This window comes from Parasteatoda tepidariorum, chromosome 3 (assembly GCF_982258835.1).
Source record: "Parasteatoda tepidariorum strain Cologne lab strain chromosome 3, Ptep-v5.0, whole genome shotgun sequence".
NCBI lineage: Eukaryota > Metazoa > Arthropoda > Arachnida > Araneae > Theridiidae > Parasteatoda > Parasteatoda tepidariorum.
Genome location: NC_141757.1, coordinates 115,714,354 through 115,735,744, shown reverse-complemented (window position 1 = coordinate 115,735,744; position 21,391 = coordinate 115,714,354). Strand labels below are relative to the sequence as shown.

Here is a 21,391-nt window from a genome sequence, read left to right as displayed (position 1 = left end):
AATTCCCTGACTTTTCACAACTGATTTAAAAATTTTTTATTGATTTTTCAGTTACATTTTATGTAAATAAAGCGTATTACAGGCAGTCAAAACTTACCAGTAGAGTTAAAAATAATATTGCAAGCATTTTTTTTCCCCTTAGACTTTTTAGTGTAATTCTCAATTTTTTTCTCTAATAAAATTTCTTACTCTGTGGCCACCTTGAATTTATTTATTTCAATTATTTAATATTCTGTATAATAATAACTTTAATTTATTTCAAATGAGTTGTTTGGAGAATTGGTAGCATCTAATTTTTATGAAGGTTTTTTTTTTTTAAAGACAATTCTTAAAGTGAGTGTTTAAATTTCTTCTTGCAGTTTTAATTGGCTATCTGGTTATTCGGCTAGCACCAATGCAGTTTTTCTTTTCAGCTTGTGGCAGTCAATTTAGAATTTTGTTGGTCTAATATATATATTTAGTTTGATTGATTTAGGAATTGAGGCATTCATATATTGTTAATTATATAATAATTTTAAAAATATTGATATGCCTGATCAAGCACAACATAGTAAGCATTACACCAACATAAGTCATAGAAAGAACTCATGTAACTGGAATTGCTATAGAAATAATTAAAATAATATAAATATAGTAATTTACCAAAAAACAGGGCTGATTGTGCTCCTGAAAAAATCCAGATTTTTTGCTAACCGTGATCCGGAAGTTTCCAGAGATCGAAGGTTCAGAAGTTTCAAAAAATCATTGATCACAAAAGTTTCTGGAAATCAAATTTTCAAAGGTGGAGCTTAAAAACAAGTTTATTTTATTTATAAGGGAGTGCCAGATACTTTATAAGCTTATATTTAAGATTAATATTAATTTTTTATCAGTAAATAGTTATTATAATCATAAACTCAAAGACATATTTGTAAATTTCAATTACTTCTCCAGGTCAACATAGGTACTTGTAAATGGTATAGGTATGTGTAAAATTTTAAATATATTTTAAGTAAACTAAGAAATATTGAGAAAAAGGCAAAAACCTTGTTTAAACTTTTTTCTAATTTTTCGATTTAAAATTATTTTTTTTACTCAAGAAATTTTCCGGAATTTTGACTTGGGCTCACAATCACCCCTGCAAAAAATTAACATTTATTATTAGAATGGACAAAATAAATGTTTTTCCTGTTACTTTTGATACTTGTAACCATCTTCATAAAAGGCAAATTTTACTCTTATTCATTGTAATATAAAACACTATAGTTTATAATTAATCAGATTATAAAGTACATATGTAAAATCTAACAATTATGAAATAAAGTTGTTTTATTTTAAAATTATTTTATTCTATTTGTTATTTTACATTTACCAAATAAAAGCTTTTCAATTTTGTTTCCAAATTGTTAAAAAATGAATGCATCCATTTACTGATACCTTCTTTTCTATTTAATTCTTATTACTTTATTCTGGACATAATTTTTCTTTAAATTCAATTAGATTAGCAGTTTATTTTGAAAATTAAATTTTGTATTTTATAGGACTTCTCATTTTACATTTTAATATGTGGCTGGCTGGTTATGAAATATAAAAACACAATGAATGTTATTAAAAATGTTTTGAAACAATTCCTTAAAAAACTTTTCTTTAAATATTTTAAAAAAGTTGCTCAAACTTTAAACTTTACAAATAACAAAACAATGTGAAAGTACTGATCCATAGTGGCTAATGATTACTTAATTATTTTCCGCATAAGACTATGTTTCAATCACTCAATTAAAACATGGGAAAAAAGATAAAAGTAAAATTAGTTATAGCACACATTTTAAAACCAAATAATGTGTAAAAAAGAAATATTTGAAATTTTTTTTAAAGATTTTTATTAATATAAATTCGTAATACAAAATACAATGTAATATAATAATAATTATATCTATAACTTAAGAAAAAAAATAAAACTGTAAAGAATTGACTGGTACTACAATAATTTGCTGCAATTTACTTAATGTAGTAATATTTTAAAAATAACTATTCTGTTTCTTTATAACTACAATTGTTAACCATCATTAATAATAAATTCTTAGACAATTACTGAATTTAAAAAAAAAAAATTCTATCATAAATGTATACTTTTAAATACATGGAAGTGTAGCTCAGTAGTGAAACTTAGTAAAATTTCAGTTTCATAATTTCCATATAGAACAAACAATACATAAGTTTATTGGGTAATTTTTTTAAAGCACAAAATTAATATAAAGTGATTCAGCTTACACACTTATAAGGCATCAAATATCAGGGTTGCCACTGATATCTGCAAAAAAAATTCCCTGTGTTTTCCCTACACGTAGTATACACAATACATTAAAAGGAAACACACATTCACTGCACTCTTGTGAACTATAATATTAGGATAAAGATGCTGGAAAAATAAGAAACAAGCTCAACATAAAACAATTAATGCTATAATAAATTAAATAATATAGCTGAACTATCATCTTTAAATATCCCACAGATAGAGCTTTGAGAGGTTTGCATTTTTTAAAAGACAAAAATAAGAAATAAAATTCCCAGTTTGTAAGGAAAATTTCAAAATTCCCTGCATTTCCCCCTGTTCTTTAAATTTCCTGTATTTTCCAGATTTTACCTGAAATGGCAACCCTGAATATGCCAAAAATCATATTGGGCATGAAAAATAAGTTATTACAGATCCCAAGGAGCAATCCTCTAGTGTATAGACACCTTGAAATAAATATTTAATTTTTTTTTCTTTATTAGTAGACGAAAGAAAAAATAAGAATAATTCTGAGTACCATATTACACTGTTGTTCCTTGATGCAGGTGTTTGATCAGTCCTAGTTTAAAGCCTTGATTTATTTAAATGTAATACTTTTCTCAATTTGAAATTCTTTGTTTCATCTATCATTAGATATAATAATTATGAATGTGCATATTAATAGATGGATTAAGAGATAGAGAATTCATATTTTAAATAGGGACCCTGCTTTTAGTAAAAAATAACTTACACAGAACCAGAATTTTAAAAGTTCTGGTTGATAAGGATGTATAATTTCTAATGGAATCACTGTTATAAGACTGATTAAATTTTAAAACACTGCATTTATTGTGTGTAAAATTTAAATCTTGTTAAAAAATATAAAGTATTCAGTCTGCAAATGTTATTTAAAAAAAAAAACAATTTTGTTCAAAATAATTAAATCTAGCAAAATGGCTACAAATGTTTCAAAGCTAGTATTTGATGCACAAATGTTGTACAATATTTAACTTTTTATCCACTGAATTACCCCAGAAAATTTTTATTACAAAATTCCTGCTTAGCAAAGCATGCCTTTATGAATGTATAACATGGCTTAAAACCAGGACTTGGTTCAAAATTGTGTTCTCATGGTTAAGAAAACTCTTTAGGTTTAAAAATAAATAAAATAATACTTCAAAATATTGGTACAAAAACCACACAAGTCCCTTAAAATGATTTTGTGTGACCTATCTTGTTTAAAAGAAGAAAAAAAAAATTTTCAAACTTAAATCTAATAACATTAAAAATTTGCTAATATATTTTGTGAATTTCATTACACTCAATCATGAAATTCATTACATTTCTTATGTTTTGCATATAACCTTTCCTTCTAATGAGCATATGCAATTGAAAATTATGGTATACATTTGCACGCCAGTCTCTTAAATAATCCATAAACTAATATACAGAGATAAGACAACAAAAATGTAACTGCAATTTAACTATTATGGCAATTTTAAAGACTAACCCTAGATAACTAAATATTGTGAATTCGAGGAGTTCCCATTGTGCTCACAGTACCTTCATAACTAGTAAAATGAGTTATCCAAAGATGATAAGCACATTTGTACAGCTGTTACTTTTTGTGATTTGCTGTAATTTTCGTCTAACAGTGAGATGTTTTGTTATAACACGCAGAAGTTTGCATCAATGCCATAATCGGCCACTGTGTGTATTTTTAAGTTTTTCCTGCATTTTTTACAATTCTAAATATTATTTATTTTGTACCTCTAAGAAACGCAAAATACATATGCAACAAGGCTATTTGTAGAGAGCACACTTTTACCATCAGCCAAGAGTGCAAATGATAATTTTTACAGTTTTTATATTTTTTAATTGGAATATTATAATACTATTTTTAAGTTACGCTTATTTGTTTGAAATAAATAAAGAATACCTGTTTTTAATTCGGAGTCTATCGGTCAAATGATTAGTTACAGATTAACACTGATTTAGAGTTATCTAGGGTTAGGTGAAGTTCACTGAAGAAATTAATGGAATTTTTATGAAAAATACATATCAAGTTTTAATTTTTCTCACAAGTTGTCTGGTTACCGAATAAAACTTGAAACAAAATAGATAGGAAAAACATGCCCATTTTAAAGGGGCCTTTACAAAGGGGGAAAAAAAAGAAATCCTGAACTCCTCTCTTTCTATGGAAGAACTAGGCTAAGATTTAAGTCATACTAATTACTGCTTTAAAAGTTGTACGTTTTCAAAATTTGTAAATAATAATGAAATTCTGAAATTTTTACTTAAAAAAAAAAAAAAACTCTTAAATATTTATTATTTTTTTAAAAAAAAAAATTATAGTAGATTTTTTAGAAGAAAAAAAAAAGATCACTGGCTAAGGCTATAATTATAGTTTTGACTTATCACAAAAAATATTAGTTTCAACTACATAATTTCATTATTAATTCAATCTACAATTTTTCTTTTTTTTTGTCTTATAATTTCATATCTACAGTATTTATAGCTTCTTATAAAAAACCTCTCAAATAATACTACTTAGTCATTCACATATGTTAAAACTTGCTACAGAATATAGAACTAAAGTAAAAAAAATTTCATTTACAATACAGTGATAAATAATTCTAAAAAACACAGTTTTAAAATAAACTCGTAGAAAACTAGGGCACAAGGAAAGAATGAATACAGTTAAATTTAAAAAAAAATCAAACTAATGCAAAAACTTAATGGAAGTGCTAATGTTTCACTGAGCGAATTTAATTAAGGTATAACTTAAAAGTAACAACAGAAAAAACTTTACTTTAAATTTTTGTCAATCATTTTTCCCTCTAATTAATTTGATTTGTACTGCTTTGAGAGACCTTATAAATAGGGTCTTACTAGCTTCTTGGTACTTAAAAATTTTGTAATTCTTAAAATTTACTCAAGAAATTTAAAGATGTTCTGTCTGTTTACCCTTCAACTGTGCAACTTAAAAACATTTTTTTAATTCTTATTAAAGCAAAATAAAATAAATATGTTAAAATCAAGTAAAAGTTGAAACATAAAAGAGTATAGAAAGTAAGATGTTCTTGTACAAATCAATTGCTCAACTTAAAAGCAAGCATAAAATTCAATTGATAAAACTTTAGTTTGACTAGAAATGTGTAGCATTATTTAAATATAAAGATAAAACTAATTCATGCATATGTTACGGCTAAAGCTAGAATGGAAGCAAAAACCTTGGTCTAACTGGGTGAAATTATGGATTACCAATTCTTTAAAACTCAAAGACTCTCTAACAACTTCAAAACTGGGTCCAACCAATCCTAGTCAGCTCAAAGTGAACGTCTATAAACCTAAGTTTAACTTGCTGAAATTACAGATTACCAATGATTTAATGCCTTCGAGACCCTTAAACGTCAAAACTGGGTCTAACCTGCTCTAATCCGTTCAAAGTGAATATCTACATTACACATTATTATCCAAGCAATAGCACTTAACCTAAACAAACGTAAGTATATGCTAGAAAATACTGGGCAAGTGTAAAGAGAGTTATGGCCCTTAAAACTTTGTAAAAAGGGAAAAAACCAATCAAGTATGAAAATATTGCACAAGACTCATCTCCACTAAACCATGAAACAGTTATATCCATATTACTACTTAATAATATTTTGCTTTCTGAACATATACAACAACATAACTTCGGTCATCAACCAATTAGGTTTTTACCTAGTTTTAGTCGGTTAAAATTAGAAACGGAGATTCTTCGGGCTTTAACAGACTAGGACTGGTATCCCCTACTTACACCTAACCAGTTGCACCAAGATTTAACAGTCATACTTTCTTTATCCATAACATATCTACTATTTCATAAAACATCTATTAAAACAAAGCAATATGTAAACAAACTTTGACAGTTTAAAAAGCTTATGACAAAAATTATGGTTATGATTTATTTGAATAAAACTTTACAAAACTTTAAATCTTTTTAAAGATAAATATTCTGAGATTAACATTAATGAAGGAATCTGGAATCACGTATATCACTCTTTTTTTAGAGAATCTAACAATAAATTTGAATTTTTTTTACTTATTAATAAACAATGAAATGGACAACTCATCTTGTACATAATTTCTAGCTCAATATGTACATAAAAACATTTCAATGACTTGATCATTTTTACAACTCAAATAGTACAATTATTTTATATAATTACATAAACTTCAACATAGTTCTTCTATTATTGCTATGTACCATTAATCGAGTTTATCATAATTAAATGTAGAGGCATTGGATAAACGGATAGATTATCTTTACCACTATTCACTAAAATGTTCACACTACTACTCAGGTTATAAGTTCCTGGATCCCAAAACAAAGTTTCTAGTAAGAGCTGCACAGAAGTATGAGGCTTTAATGAAAACTCACGCTTACTTCCTCCAACCCACGTAAATCGTTGAGGTATCTGATTGTAACTATCTCCAGGTAGAGAAGCATTTATATTTCTGAAAAGTATTCACAAAAATTATTGTAAAATCCTCTTCATGATTGTTTTCTAAAGTTAAATCATAGATAATAGAAGCAATTTACATTGACAAAAATATTCTGAAAATTGCTTAAGAAAAAGAAAAGAAAGAAATACACGTGAAATAAAGAATTTGCTTGAGAAACAATTAAGACTATTTTGTATGGAGCAAATTATTCAACAATTATCATACACTCGTTGGCCAAAAGTATCCTGCCACCAGTGGTACAGACTTTAAAAGTACTGAGGCTTTATAAATAATTATGATGTAGGTGCCACTTTTGCATCGATGACAGCCTGCACACTTCTGGGGAGACTTTCCGTCAGTGTTTGATATGAGTCTACTTCCGAGCGTCCATCACAGCTGAAATGAGTGTTGGTAGCGAGAATGCACAATTCGGCTGGCTATGTATTTTGTCTCTTAATTTGTCCCAAAGGATAAAACTATGGAATTTAAAGCAGGGACTTATAACACTCAAATAAGCAGCTAGGAGAAAAATCAATTTTCTCCACAATATTGCCATAGATATGCATACCTGCCAACATTGCAGAAATAAAATAATGGAGATTTAACTAGCGAAATTTTTTGGACTATGAGTAAAGTTTTGATACATCATGCATAATCATACAAGTTAAAGTTGGAAATAATAAACGCACATTTAGCGAAGTAAAAAATATGTATATAAATCTTAATCAAAAGAATTTTTTTGAACCATTATTTATAATTAGTTCAACTATTAACACTCAACATACTGCAGTACTGGCAATAGCACCATCTGTTGAGGAATAAGAAAAGTATTTTGGCGCAGATATTTTATAAACAAAAAAATTTTTTTTTTTAAATTTCTTCAATAAATACAGAGAAATCGGGGCTTTCACTCAATTTTAGAAAAAAAATTCACTGACTTTTCCAGGTCTAAAAGGCAAATTTTAATGAAAATCTAAACCATATTTTTTCGATACCATGCTATTTTTTATCAGAAAACTTTGATTTTTTTAAATTTGTAATATCAAATATTAGATTTTGTGAGCATAAACATAATAATAGAATGAAAATAGAAAAGTTTCACTAAGAGGTGGGATTTTATAAAAAAAATTGTAATAGATGTTACAATTATTTAAATCGAATCTCAATAACTGATTACTGTTATTGACAAGTATAAGACTGAGTATTTTCCAGGTACACTATAGAAAATTTCCAGGTTTTTCGTAAAAAATTGCAACTTTTCCTGACTATTTCCCAGTTTTTAGAGTTAAAATAAAATTCCCTGACCCGTGGGAACCCTGGAAATTTGAGAATATACGGGTGAACAGGAGATAGTCGCAAAATACAGGAGGTTTTGTTAAAAAAGACTTGGCAGGTATGGGAGAGCAAACATCAACTACAGAAACTAAGGGATCAAACAATGAAAAACGAAAAACACCCCCACCATAATTATATGGGTGTCTGGATACTTTTAGCTAGATAGAGTAATATTTTTGTTAAAATTTTTAATTGTTACTTCAAGAGGATGTAAGAATCAAATTTAATAGCATATAATACTAATATTGTAGAATATTTTTTTAAGACAAGAGAATCAATATATATATATATATATATTACTAACAGGTCAGAAAATAAAGCATTTAAAAATATTCAAATTGTCTTGGAATAATTATTTAATATAAAATTATTAGATAAAAATCATTTAATATAAGTTAAAAATAAAAAACATCATTGCAAAACTTAAACTTTATAAATAACCTTGAAAGTAAGATGCTTTGCTGTCACCTGACATCAGTCATTATCAATCGACAGATTTAAAGTTTTATTTAGTCGGTTTTTATATATTTTAAAGTACATACTAGAAAATTATAAGAGAGCTTTTTTTCAATTATCAACATTTTATCTTTAATATACTGTCTTTAATTTGAAAAATTAGTATTACTCGTAGAGTTTAAATGTAACAATTTTTTAGTTTCAGCCAAATGAAGATAACTTCAGTTAAATGGGCCAAAACATATGACGAAACAAAAATAAATTAATAAATGATTCACTTTAAAAAACCTTTAACTGAACTTAAATCTTTATCAACCAACAGATTTCATATTAGTTATGTTAGTAAAACTAGAATTTTCAGTGTTACCTGTCTGGATGCGAAGAATTGTCAAGAATAATGCTTAATTCTGTATCACTAGTATTATGAGCAATAAATTCAATAGGAACTGCTACACACCTGCAAAATTAAACTATTCTGTATATTACATGTACTTTAAAGCAAACATTTAAAAAATAAATTAAACATTTCTTTATTCAAATGAAAATAACACAGATTAAAAAAATTTCTAAGGTATGTAATACTTATGATGCTGATGCAATACGGGGTTTGACGAAACAATTTGGACATTTTCGTTTGCTAAATAATGTGCCTTAGAAAACAGTACCTAGTGTGCAACCTGCCATTTTAAAGAGCTTAGCAATGATGGTCGATGTTCAGGAAGTAGACAAAAACATATGGTCAGATGGCCATCATAAAGCGAGTTCAACAAAATCTGGTGGTTTCCATGAGAAAGATGGTTCGTGAAACGAGAATAAGTTACTATTCAATGTGGAGAATGGCGTAAACAGAGCTCGGATCGAAGTCTTACAAATCATAAAAAGTTCCGCTTATCACTCTAAAAGTTTTGAGACAAGCTGCAAGTCAATATTGAGAGAAATTCCTTTTCACTGATCAGAAGATTTTTACCGTCTAACGAGCTCGAAATGATAGGATCTGGTCTGTAGATGCTTGCACAAGCATTTTAGCAATTGTTGAACAACGCCAAAATCATAAGTCCATCATGATCTGGGGCTGACGCTTTTAAATTATATGAAGATAATTTAACCCACAGACGGTTCTGCACGTAAAAAGTCGTATTTTAACCTGCAGTCTTCTCCGAACAGCAAAACCGGTTTTCCCACGTTATCAGATAGAAAAGTGGTGTACTGGGGAGAAATATTTTCCCAATTTCACCCATTTGCTAAATCGCCAGTGGGTTAAATTTACAATCATGTAAAAAAAATTGTTTACTGCACTAAATTCTCTGGTTATAGCCTGAAAGTGGGAACCTAAAAATAGCAAATGTCTAAACTTTAAACCGTTTTTCTTTTTCAAATTTTAATAACATACATATTTCTGTGAATGCTAAAATCCAATTAATGAAAATCTATTGATTTGATCAAAAGTTCTGAAAATACTCTTTCGTTTTATTGGCTATACTATACAAGAATTTAAGAGAAGGCTGAGTTGATGATGTAAATGTTAAGATCTTCTGTGTAAATTACAAGAATGACATATTTAAGGAAGTAAAGAAGAAAGTCAACATCATTTTCTTACTTTTCATTACTAAAATCATGTTGAACACAAAACGAATGATTCAATGCACATTTTAACATAGATGTTATGACTAACTCAGAAGGCACATTCATCAATGCTTGATCCACATCTACCTCCTGATTTTCTGCAGCAGCTTCTTCTAACTGTAAACAAAATAAAGTTTTATTTGCAAAATATTCTTTATTATTTGGGATGGATAGTTATTCAGAAGGAAATGAGCTGATGTTTTTATAATTACTTCTAAGTAGCATCTGAACAATGCTAAGCTATGGGTGTCATTCTTAAAAAATTGCAAGACTAAAATTTTTTTTGATCACTTTTTATAGTTTTATTTTTCTTTAAAAAATACACACACACAATTGGGTACCTGCACTTCAAGAAGAAGATCACAGACACTCACACATGAGACCTATGATGTGAGCACTAGCTGAGCCTTTATAAGCAAAATGATGTGTGAAATTTGAGCAAAGTTTCTCCACACAAGTTAGAATGTTAATTAACGTGAAATAAATTAAATACAGCGCCGTATCGAACATTGAATTCGTTGAAATACAACTCTTTCTTGTCTATGTCTTTTTTTTTAAACTTAGATTTATTATTTGTTTATGCATTTTATTGAAACCGCAAAATATTTTTGCTTTATGTATTTTGCAACTTCGAGGCATAAGTAGTTTGTTTTTGTTCTACACGACTTTGTGCCGGACTACATGACTTGTGATAAGTAAGAAATATATAGTGAAAGAAAATAGAATGTGTCACTTAAGAGAACTGATACTTGATGGGCTGGCTTACTCGAAATAGAATGGAAAGTATAGTTGCTAGTGTAAACAAATGCTACGATTCAGTAACCCATCAGGATTGAGATACCCACACTACGTCACTTGCAGGTGTCTCATTAAACATAATCCCTCTAGCAGGTATAACTAGACTAAATTAGCAGGTATAACAAAACTTTCTTATATGACAATATTAATAATTTTATTATTTTATTCCCAGATTTACAGAAATTTCTGACTTGATTTTGCACAGAGGGAGATGGAGCCAAAAATCCCTCGTTAGGTCTGTAAACATAGCTCAATCATGTTCTTTCACAACTCTCTCTTTTTGCAACACTCTGGAAAGATTTCTGTTCTCATGAAAAACAATTATCGTAAACATATAGAGAAAACATGGAAAAAATTACAGAATAATAGAAAAAAATTTTTTTTAACAAAAATATTTTTGGAATTTTTTTTTCTTAAAACAAATTCTTTTTTCTTACAACAAATTTTTTTCTTTCATTATTCTGCAATTTTTTCCATGTTTTCTCTACATTTTGAACTTATTTTATGCGTTCTATATGCTTGCAGCTTATGCACAGTAAATGAATTGTGAAATGCTGGTGATTTTCTTCGTTTTTTTCTTTTTGTGCTCTCTCTTTTTTTTCTTTCTTTTTTTTTCAAATGGCAGGCACTGAACTTTATTCTTCGCCTAAGAAGATGCCGGAATTGTTACTCATTTAACGTTACCCAGTGGGCACCTGTGGAGGAGAGCATCGGAGCCACGAAGGCGAGCATCATTACCCACACCACACTGCCACAAACACGTTTATAGGGTGGGCCACATTCACACAGCAGAGGACAACACATAAAGAGAGAAACATCCATGCCCAAAGCGGGATTCGAACCCGCAGCCATTGGCTTCGCAGTCAGGCCTGCTAACCGTTCGGCCACCTGGCCGGCTATATATTGGTTTATATAATAAATACATTATTAAACACACATATGTAATGAAGGCAGTCGGCCGAGCAGGAAAACAGGCACAGGATTTCAAAAATGAGCAATTTAATTTTATTTAATAATTTTCAGATGAATGACCAGAGAGAAAAAGCCACAATTTCATCGAGCTTCAGCCTAAATGTTAGGGAATATCTTGCAAAGAAAATCCGTAAAATGCTTCGATTTAGGGAAATCTTAGTAATTCTAATTGCTTCATTAAATAGGTCGCGCGATTCCCACAAAGAGTAGAGGGAAAATGTCTTACTTTTAACTAATGCATGCTTGAGCCAAAAATAGATTTAAGGACAGGATGTGAATTTAAAAGCGTGGGAAAGTGTTTCGATTAGAATAAAAAATCAAGGAAAGGTTTTACAGAAAAGAAATAACATAAAAAGATTAATTGAAGCCTTTTATGTTACATATATATGTAATATCTAAAATACTAGCTTAATAAAATTAAAAGGATCTTTTGAGACTAAACTTAAAAAGAATTATATCTTATCTGCAGATAAGCTTACATGGTTTATAAGAACATTATATAATCTCTTTCACCTACTTAACTTAGCTCTTTGCGTATATCTTAAGTTTCATTGAATAGCGATGAAATCTTTATTTATAAAATGAATCCACACCGTACAGTAAAATATCTCAAATGAAGCCGAATTCCCATTAGATTCAAGAACTATATTGAGATATTAGTTCATCTCCATCTGGTCTTGAGATCTTACAGCGCCGCTTCTAACAAAGAAGGTCTGGATATATAGATCACATGACATGAACGAAATATTATGTTACATGTTAAAAAAGTGTACACTTATCTTTTGGAAATGGAAGTATAAAGTTGTGTCCCGGAGCTCTGCTCCACTTGTATGTAAATTGTAAATAGATTTCCTTATTCTTTTCCTCAATAAAAGCATAGAAAATTCATTATGTTGTCATCCTTATAGAAAAGGATATTAAAAAAATTAAAATATGACTGCAAATATTATGGAATGCAATATTATGATAAATTAAAGACCACGGCTCAATAGTTTATGAGAAAACACGAGAAGGAGCACTATGTATATACAAACAAAACAATTTTTGTTTTGAAACTGATCATTAATAATTGGATGATGAAATTCCTTCAACTGTTATTTTTCTTTTTTTCCCACGGCGGAAGAATGACATGCAGCGTTAAGCATTTTTGATTCATATTCAGTAAATCAGCTTAAAACAGCTGAGAGTCAGTTACAAAAGATTTAAAGAGATGTCTCAAAATTACGCTTAAAAACATTAAATGCGATACATTATAAAATATTATGAAAATAACCCACGAGTTGAGAAAACAGAATTTTGCTTTACCTCTGAAGTTGCTTTCAATTCCACTGTAGAAGGTGCAAGATTATAAATAGGAACATGTTGTAATCCTATTATCACTTCTTCTTTTCCATCTTTAATAATTTTTGCCTTCAAAAAACAATAATTTAAAGGCTTATTTTCATTTTTCTCCAGTTTATAACAACTAAAATTATTTGACATCAATTTCAAAGCATATATTTTTTGAAACTATATTATCAAATAAATGTTAATTTTATCGCATTGTTTCTTTAAAAAATTAGTATCAATTGTTTTTAAATTCAAAAATTTAAATTTTTTATTAAATAAATGGCCTAACTTTTTTTATATTCACACCGGATTAACAATTCACATTTTTTTAAATTTTATTTAATAAAAGATAAGTATTTAGGGACTAAGTTATTCAACATTTTCAAAAAATAAATAAAGGTAACAGTATCCGTGTAAACCTTTACCTAGCAATTAAAGCATGTTAAAAGTACAATCACACAACTTATTAAAAAGTAACGGATTGAGGACATGAAGCTAAAAAACCATGTGTGTTGTAAGTATGATGTGGTGTAAAGTATTTTACCTGAAGAGACAGATAAGAAGTGTCATAGAAAACACTTTACATTTTTCTAATAAATTTTGAAGAGAAACATGCCATTTTTTCTTCACTAACTCTAATCAATTTAAAATGCTTTTGGCAGTTTATAAATTTTGTGACAGGTTTTGGTACATTATTAATAGCAACACAGTGAACAGCAAAAAAAAAAGGCATTTCTATAAAAACTTATTGAAGAAATCTTTGATATCATGTTTGATAGTTAGTTTCATAAAGTTCAGGAAATAAAATAATTCATACAAATTCCATTGTAAGTTGGAGGGTATGTAGAAGGGAAAAAGTCCAAGACCCACCTAAAAACATGGAATGGAACATGTTTTTTTGAAAACATATTAACTTTTACCACCTTAATAGTTTTTAAATCTGATAAAGTTTTTCTGTTATCAATTATATCTTTATACAGTACGGTTTCAAAAATCCGGAGTTCTGAAATCAGGAAATCTCTAAAATCCGGACTCTTACATCCAGTTCCTCAGAAAAAAATTTCGCTTAAAATAAAAATTTAAATGTAAGAGCACAAAACCGCAACTTTACTCCAACAATGAAGCGGTAGGGGGGGGGGGGTGAGTGAATCAGACTTGCCAACCTTAGAAAATAAAAAAGCAGGAGACCCTTTCTGTATCACGACATAGCGCAAGATTGAAAATTAAACCTGATTCACACTTCCTACAAGAAGTTTATTTCAAAATATATTATTTACATTACATAAAATAGACCACAATAAGATTCTGACACTGACTAATAAAGATATGTGTTCTTACTATAAAATATAAGGCTCTATAGAATTAAATTAAAACATCTTTTGATTTATTAAAATTTAGGAAGAGGTTCAAAATTAACAAAATATGTCAATGAGGAGGAATATAATACTTTATAAATTTTTTATATTTTTATATTTTTTTTTAACTGCTACTGTTTTAAAACTGCAGATGTTGCTGATTTAGCATTATATAAAAAAAACTGCCATCTATAGAAAGTGAAAAAACATTCTGCCTAATGGTGTCCAAGATATCTCCGATTTTGCCATTTCATCGATTATGGCTGCTGTTTTGGTTCACACTCACTGTAATTTTTAGTGATGTTGCTATAGGGAAAAATTTTTCTAAATAAATGCCCAGCATGATGTGAAGCACAAGTTGGGAAGGAAATTGCACAAATTGTTTTTTTTTTTTCCTTTATCGTGCACTAAATAGAAAAAAGCAGGACAAAACACCCTGAAGGCCTGAGGGGAAAGATTTGAGGCAAAAGCAGGAGAGTTGGCAGTGAAAGCTCATAGCTGATAAGGAAATTCCAGTCATTATCAGCCCTGTATAGAATGACTGGAATAGGTCCAGTCATTCCCTGTATAGAATGACTGGAATGAGGGGAATCCCCTCTATAAAGAATATAGAGGGGATTCCCCTCTATATTCTTCCATAGATAAAGCATGCAGGAGAAGGAATTCTTCTACCACCTTGTTTTTCTCCCTTGTGAAGAAAGAAAACTGGTTCTTTCTTAACCTTGAAGCTTAGGAGGTGGGGACTTAGGCGTTCTTTTATCCCCCCAACGAAAAAGGGATTAGTATCAGCTGGTACAGTCTAGTCTAGAAGCATCTGTTTCAGTTATAAGTTGAAATTCAGCTCACGTTTTAAGCCAATATTTTTAGTTTTAATTGCTAATACTATGTTATCTAAACGATCCATTATGGGGGAAATGACGAAAGTTTGATTTTTAATGCCTTTTATTTGTTATTTAAAGTGTATATTTATGTTAAGTTGTTAAAACTGACACACACGTTTAATCCCGAAATCCGCCTGGCAAATTTGAAACTTTGATAATTCTATCAATTTAAGTAAGGTATCTAAAATCCAGATCTTCCAAACCCCCCAGCAGTCCGGATTTTTGAGGTTGCACTGTACATCAGTTTCTTAAAGTTATTCATTTCCCTCTAAATATATTTCTTAAACCTCTGTTTTTAAAAATCAAGTCTTGTGTATGCATTCATTATCCAAGCAGTTTATTTTATATTATTCTTTCACCATAGGTGTGCTACTACCTAATACTTCAATCAATGTAGTGATATTATTGGTTAACACTTATAAAAAATTAAAAAAAACATAGTACTTTTAAATTTAAAAAAAAGAATTTTTATTTAAAAAGAATTGTAATTTGCTTTAATTATACATTTTTTAATCAGTCCTTATGAGTGTAAGTTATATCACATAATTAAGTCACTAACTTCTTCTTTAACTGTAATCACAAAATGGTTAAAAATTCCCAAATGGCTCTAACATTATTTAGTACATCGTTAACTGCATGCACAAAATATTGAAATTTACATTTACCTTCCAAATAATAACAAGTAAAATGATGATATCTTGTTCAATTTCAAGTTTATAAATATCTTTTGGAAAAAGAACAGCTTTAGTATCAACCTCTGAAGCAATAATAGTACCAAGATCTAAACCAGACTTCTGGCTGAAATCTAGCCATGGTGTGGAACTATTATCAACCTAAAGAAAAAGTTTAAAATTAAGAAATAAAGACCACACTATTTTTTTTCATCGCAAAACAAAAACTTAGACAAGATTTTCAAGCTATCAATAGTACACAAAATAAGTATAGGAGCATTAAAAAATAGATAAATGGAACAAAAAAAAAAAAAAAAAAAGATAAAACTTATAATTTTTAAGAAATTTCGAAAATAATCATACAAAATGTTCACTGAAGTTTCTTACTATGTTTTGGCATTAACAATTGAACAACTGCATAAAAGAAAAAAGTAGCCATTAAATATTAACTATAACTTATCTAAGGAAATAAAATATGTTTCATGCTAATAATTTTGATTGGAGAGAAATTTTTAATTTAAAAAGTTATCTTTAACTCTTCATTTCATTATACATATAGAATCTCTCTCAAAACATATCAACATATTTTAGTAACAAATAGAAGTTTTTTTTCAGTAAAAAGAAAAGTTTTTTTTTTCACATGCTATTTGCCTGTAAGTACCGAGGTTCACCAATCATTTTGAGGCACAAACTAACACTTTTTTTCTGTAAAAGTTAAAGGAAAACAAAAATCGCAGTTGAATTCATATACAGTCTCCTGGATATGATAGTAGAATTAGACTATCACTTTGCTAGGTAAAAAGAAAAAAACTTATTTGGTAAAAAAAAACTTATTAGCTACATCATTTATTTCACGCGAATATGAATCACCGTTATTGTATTTTTACAATTACGTGAATGTTAATCACGATATTGGATTTCAAAATCTCATGAATATGAATCACCATATTGGATTTTAAAAATGTAAAAATACGAATTGTGATATTAAAGTTTTTATTCGTGGAACAGTCGGCAGTTAGGACAATTTATGCACAATGCATGTAATATTAATGCATGCACAATAACTGAAATTACATTTTTTACTTGTTAAAAATTTTATAATTCCAAAAAGCATTTACCTCTACTCTTCCCAATGAAATATGTGAAAAAACTTTAATCCTTTGACTAGAAACTAGAAAAAATGAGACATTTAGAGTTGCGAAACATGCATTTAAGAAGAAAAAAAAAATTAATTTAAGAATGAGTATGTACCTGTTGTTTTGGGATCAAACCCAATTGCTTTCAAGCTCAACATCAAAGACTCTTCAGAATGTATCACAGACAGATCTGTAAAAAATAAAAAAATTAGAAATACGACAAAAGTAAATGATTATTTTCTCATACTCCAATACAAATGTTTATGTACAGAGAGCAAAAATGTCATCTTAAAGACTCGAGGGTTTAACTTTTAAACATGCAAGCCTAATAAGTTTTATACAAAATTTGACAGAAAATATACTTTCTCTGATTAAACATACCCTTTTTGTTAATGGAGTTGAATTCTCGATTCCTCAAAACATAGTGAAAATCTCAAAAAATAAGGTCTTAACAGTTTAGATAGGAGAGCAGTCAAAAGTATGAAATCCTTAATGATAACTTCACTTTTTGTACGTAGAGACCATTGATTGATATGATAAATAATAAACATGTGATAAATAATAAACCTTTTTCTTAGTTATTAATGGTACAAGTTTCAAATTACATAATTTATTTTTCTAGATAGTTATTTTTGTGTCTGATTTCATAATTTAAAATATTATCTGCAATAATTATTTAACATATTTGAGGTCACCCCTTCGAACCATTAAGATTGTGTCCTAGAACATCATTAGATCAAAAGTTACTTAGGGTAGTCTGTTTTTTATTTCGTGCACCGTACACACGTTCAGATAACCTACTATATCGATTTCATTTTTATTTGGAATTATCAACATATTTAATCTGTTAGGTATGAATTTATAGTGATACAAAATAATGATTAAAAACTAGCACTTACTTCTTCTACAAGTTTCCTCAGAAGGTAAAAGACACCAGTTTTTACTTATGCAAGATATTTGAATCAAACTAACTTGATCTAATTCCTATTAAAACAAAATATATATTATATAAATTTTAAAATAGATTCTTTAAAGTCAAAATTCTGTTTACAAATGAAAGTTTCTATTTTTGAACACAAACTGTTAGAACTTCTCAATACATTTTCATTATTCAAAATCTAAGACAAATTCTCATGATTTTTAAAAATGTGAAAAAAATATTTTACATGCTATTTTATTCATGTATATATAAAATTGTATTATAACAGTAGAAAGAATACAAATTGCATCCTGAAGGGAATTATATCAAAATTGCTATGAATTTCAAGACGACTTTTAATAAATAATCTTACTTCTGATGATAAATAAATATATGTAAATAGAGACAACATATATGACATGCAAACAGGCATGAAATGTAAACAGAGACAACAGACGTGATATGCAACAATTTTATTAAAAGAATATGCAGAATAAATTGCAATCAAAATGCACACTATTATAAGTATGATTTTTTGAGGGGGGTATGAAATAATTTAAGAGGACGCCACACCACGAGAGAACTTTTCGTCGCAAATTCCCTTTTACCTCCATTACTAATTTAAAAGAGAGAAAAAGTGAGTTTAGGCAAACCCAGAGTAAGCGATGAAGTTTCAATTGCTTGAAAAACAATTTCATAATATCAAAATGCCACCAAGTTATTGAAAGACAACTTCTCCTTTCTGTAATATTTAGATATTGTGGAGAATGTAAGTTTGCACCATGTCCACCTTCTATCAAAAGGTACCCCAAGATTAAATTGAGCTAGAATGTCTTATATATAAGTGAATTGATGTTTAATAATTGTAGTGATTGTTATGCCACAATACCCCACCAGAATTTTATCAGGAATAGAATTCGATGAACAGATACCACTAGTTGCCGCATTTGCAAAAGACCGGGAAAGCTGTATCGAGTTCACCGGATTTTGAGCGCTTGTGGTGAGAGCCAAATTAAGTTCACCAAGTTTTGAGCGTTTGCCGTGAGAGCTGCACTAAGTTCACAGTTGCGTGCATGGTCTCTCCTGTGTTGCAGTCGAGTATGTGCAGGATCCCGTTGTGTGTAACTGAGGCTGAGAAGCAACAGCGAGAAAGGGACAATGAAGCCATCATAGGGCCGGGATAGCCTGGTCGGTAGGGAGCTGGGGCCATATCCAAGAGGTCGTGGGTTTGATCCTCGCCGGCCGAAGACTCCCCGTGTAGTAAATGGTGACTGATGCACGTTAAATCTGTCGAGTCTCAAAGTCCTCCATGTTCCCACAACAAATCAATACCTCTGGAGGTACTGATCCAGGAGTTTCCTTGTCTTCTGGATTGGTTCAAAATTACAAGGCTACGGAGTTGAACGTAAGTAGTCGTAAACCCATGAAATTGGGTCGGCTGTTCAACGACGGTTATAAAATAAAATAAAATGAAGCCATCACAATAGCAAGTCAACTGTTCATTGTGGACCATTCATCGAAGTAGGCTTGATCATATCACTTCCACATGTCACCAATGTAGGGAGAGTAGAAATCAACATTGTCAACTTTCATGGATCAAAAGGTACCTTGAGATTGAATTAACACGTTTTATATACTAGAGAATGATTAATGTTTAATAATCGTTATGGCAGCTACGCCACATTGTCATTTTGACATTTTAAAAATTTCCTTTCAATTTGAAACTTTTAATTTTAAAGAAAACTATTACTAATTTCTTGGACAAAATGTGTGTTTTAAAACTTATTAACTTACCTCACTGCAATTTTTCACAGACATAGTTAGTATCAAGCTAGTTGGAATAGCAGCTGGATGGAAGTTGATAGCAAGATCTTTAGAGCAGAAACTCCTCATAGCAGTAGAATAAGTATCTACAGACGGATGTGTAACAATAACGCACGAAAATTGCAAAAGTCGATACCTATTTTATAACGAAAAAAGGTAAAGTATAAGATTACGAAAAGTTCAAAAAAAATTTTAAGAATCTAGGTAGGTCAAAAATCTAAATTTCGTTCAGTATTTCAAAACCAAAGATATAACGAAATAATTTTTTATACTTTTCTGCTTAGATATTCTACTTACAAATTAGCTTTGTAATGAAGCAAATAACTCAAAAATTTTGAATTCCGTTAAGTCATAAATTATTGTATAATAATAAAATCTTTTATAAGTATGTTCAAAGCGCTTAAAAAATTATTTATGTCTGATTGTTGCTTTGTTCTTAAAAAGCACAGGTAAACATACAAATCTACACTGATACATCTCTATTACCAATTTCAATACAAATTGAGGTTGATAGAATGTGTGATACAAAGGCACAGCATAATTATTTGCTAGTTAGAAAATAACCACACACCATGAAATAATTTTTGAAACCAAAACCTTTCTGAGCATGATGTTTTGTAAAGTTAATTATCATATTAGCACTTTTTAGAAAAAACCCAAAGTAAAAAGCAACTTTAAGCACTTTTAACTTAAAATAACTTTAAAGCACTTTCTAGCACACTGTTTTTAATGATTGAAAAATATGCACATTCCAAACTCTTCTCTCTATTGATAGAAAGAAACAAAAAACTTCAAAACAAGAAAAGTTTGAGACAAATGAGGCTTTTAATGAGGACAGATCAAATGACCAACGCCTGCATCAAATAAAAGCAACAATGTAACTTGATATGATAGAAAAATATTTTTTAAAAAATAGGAAAAAGATTTATATTATAGAGATTTTTGTTCATATGTCATAACTTATTTTTCATTTTCCCTCTGCGATTTTTAGCATATTTAAAAAATTATAACACTTAAGTGGAATCACTAGAAATTTTTTTTTGTTTTGTTATTTTATTAATAACTTCTTGACACGGATCTATTAAATGGGGGAAAAAAACAACGGACTAAACACATAAATTGATATATAGGTGAAAAATGAAAATTGCTTGCTGCTTCGGAGCAACAAAATAAATTTTTCCCCCACAAATTTGACGCCAAAGTTACACTTTTTGCTCAATAAATATTAATAGAGTTTTGGAGCAGTTTGAAGTAATTTGGGGAAAAATTGGCATTTTTGAACAGGCTGGAGTAGAAATTTTGTTTCAGAGAAATTTGAGCAGCTGTTATATTTGGCAATTGGTTTTTAATTAA

At 29.1% G+C, this 21,391-nt stretch overlaps 1 protein-coding gene across 2 annotated transcripts in view; it reads right to left on the bottom strand.

The window, feature by feature from the left end:
- Window positions 1–4,722: 4,722 nt before the first annotated feature.
- l(3)76BDm (trafficking protein particle complex subunit 8 homolog l(3)76BDm) overlaps window positions 4,723–21,391 on the bottom strand; it is a 55,118-nt gene continuing 38,449 nt past the window's right edge. For both annotated transcript variants that reach the window (XM_087159957.1, XM_016056907.4), the window contains exons 20-28: window positions 20,009–20,174; window positions 18,195–18,279; window positions 17,411–17,485; window positions 17,278–17,330; window positions 16,154–16,321; window positions 13,229–13,333; window positions 10,128–10,270; window positions 8,898–8,987; window positions 4,723–6,751 (exon numbers count right to left, since the gene is read on the bottom strand). In XM_087159957.1, coding sequence (XP_087016083.1) covers window positions 6,493–6,751; window positions 8,898–8,987; window positions 10,128–10,270; window positions 13,229–13,333; window positions 16,154–16,321; window positions 17,278–17,330; window positions 17,411–17,485; window positions 18,195–18,279; window positions 20,009–20,174 — 1,144 coding nt within the window. In that variant the 3' untranslated portion in view covers window positions 4,723–6,492. The remainder of the gene's footprint in view (window positions 6,752–8,897; window positions 8,988–10,127; window positions 10,271–13,228; window positions 13,334–16,153; window positions 16,322–17,277; window positions 17,331–17,410; window positions 17,486–18,194; window positions 18,280–20,008; window positions 20,175–21,391) is intronic.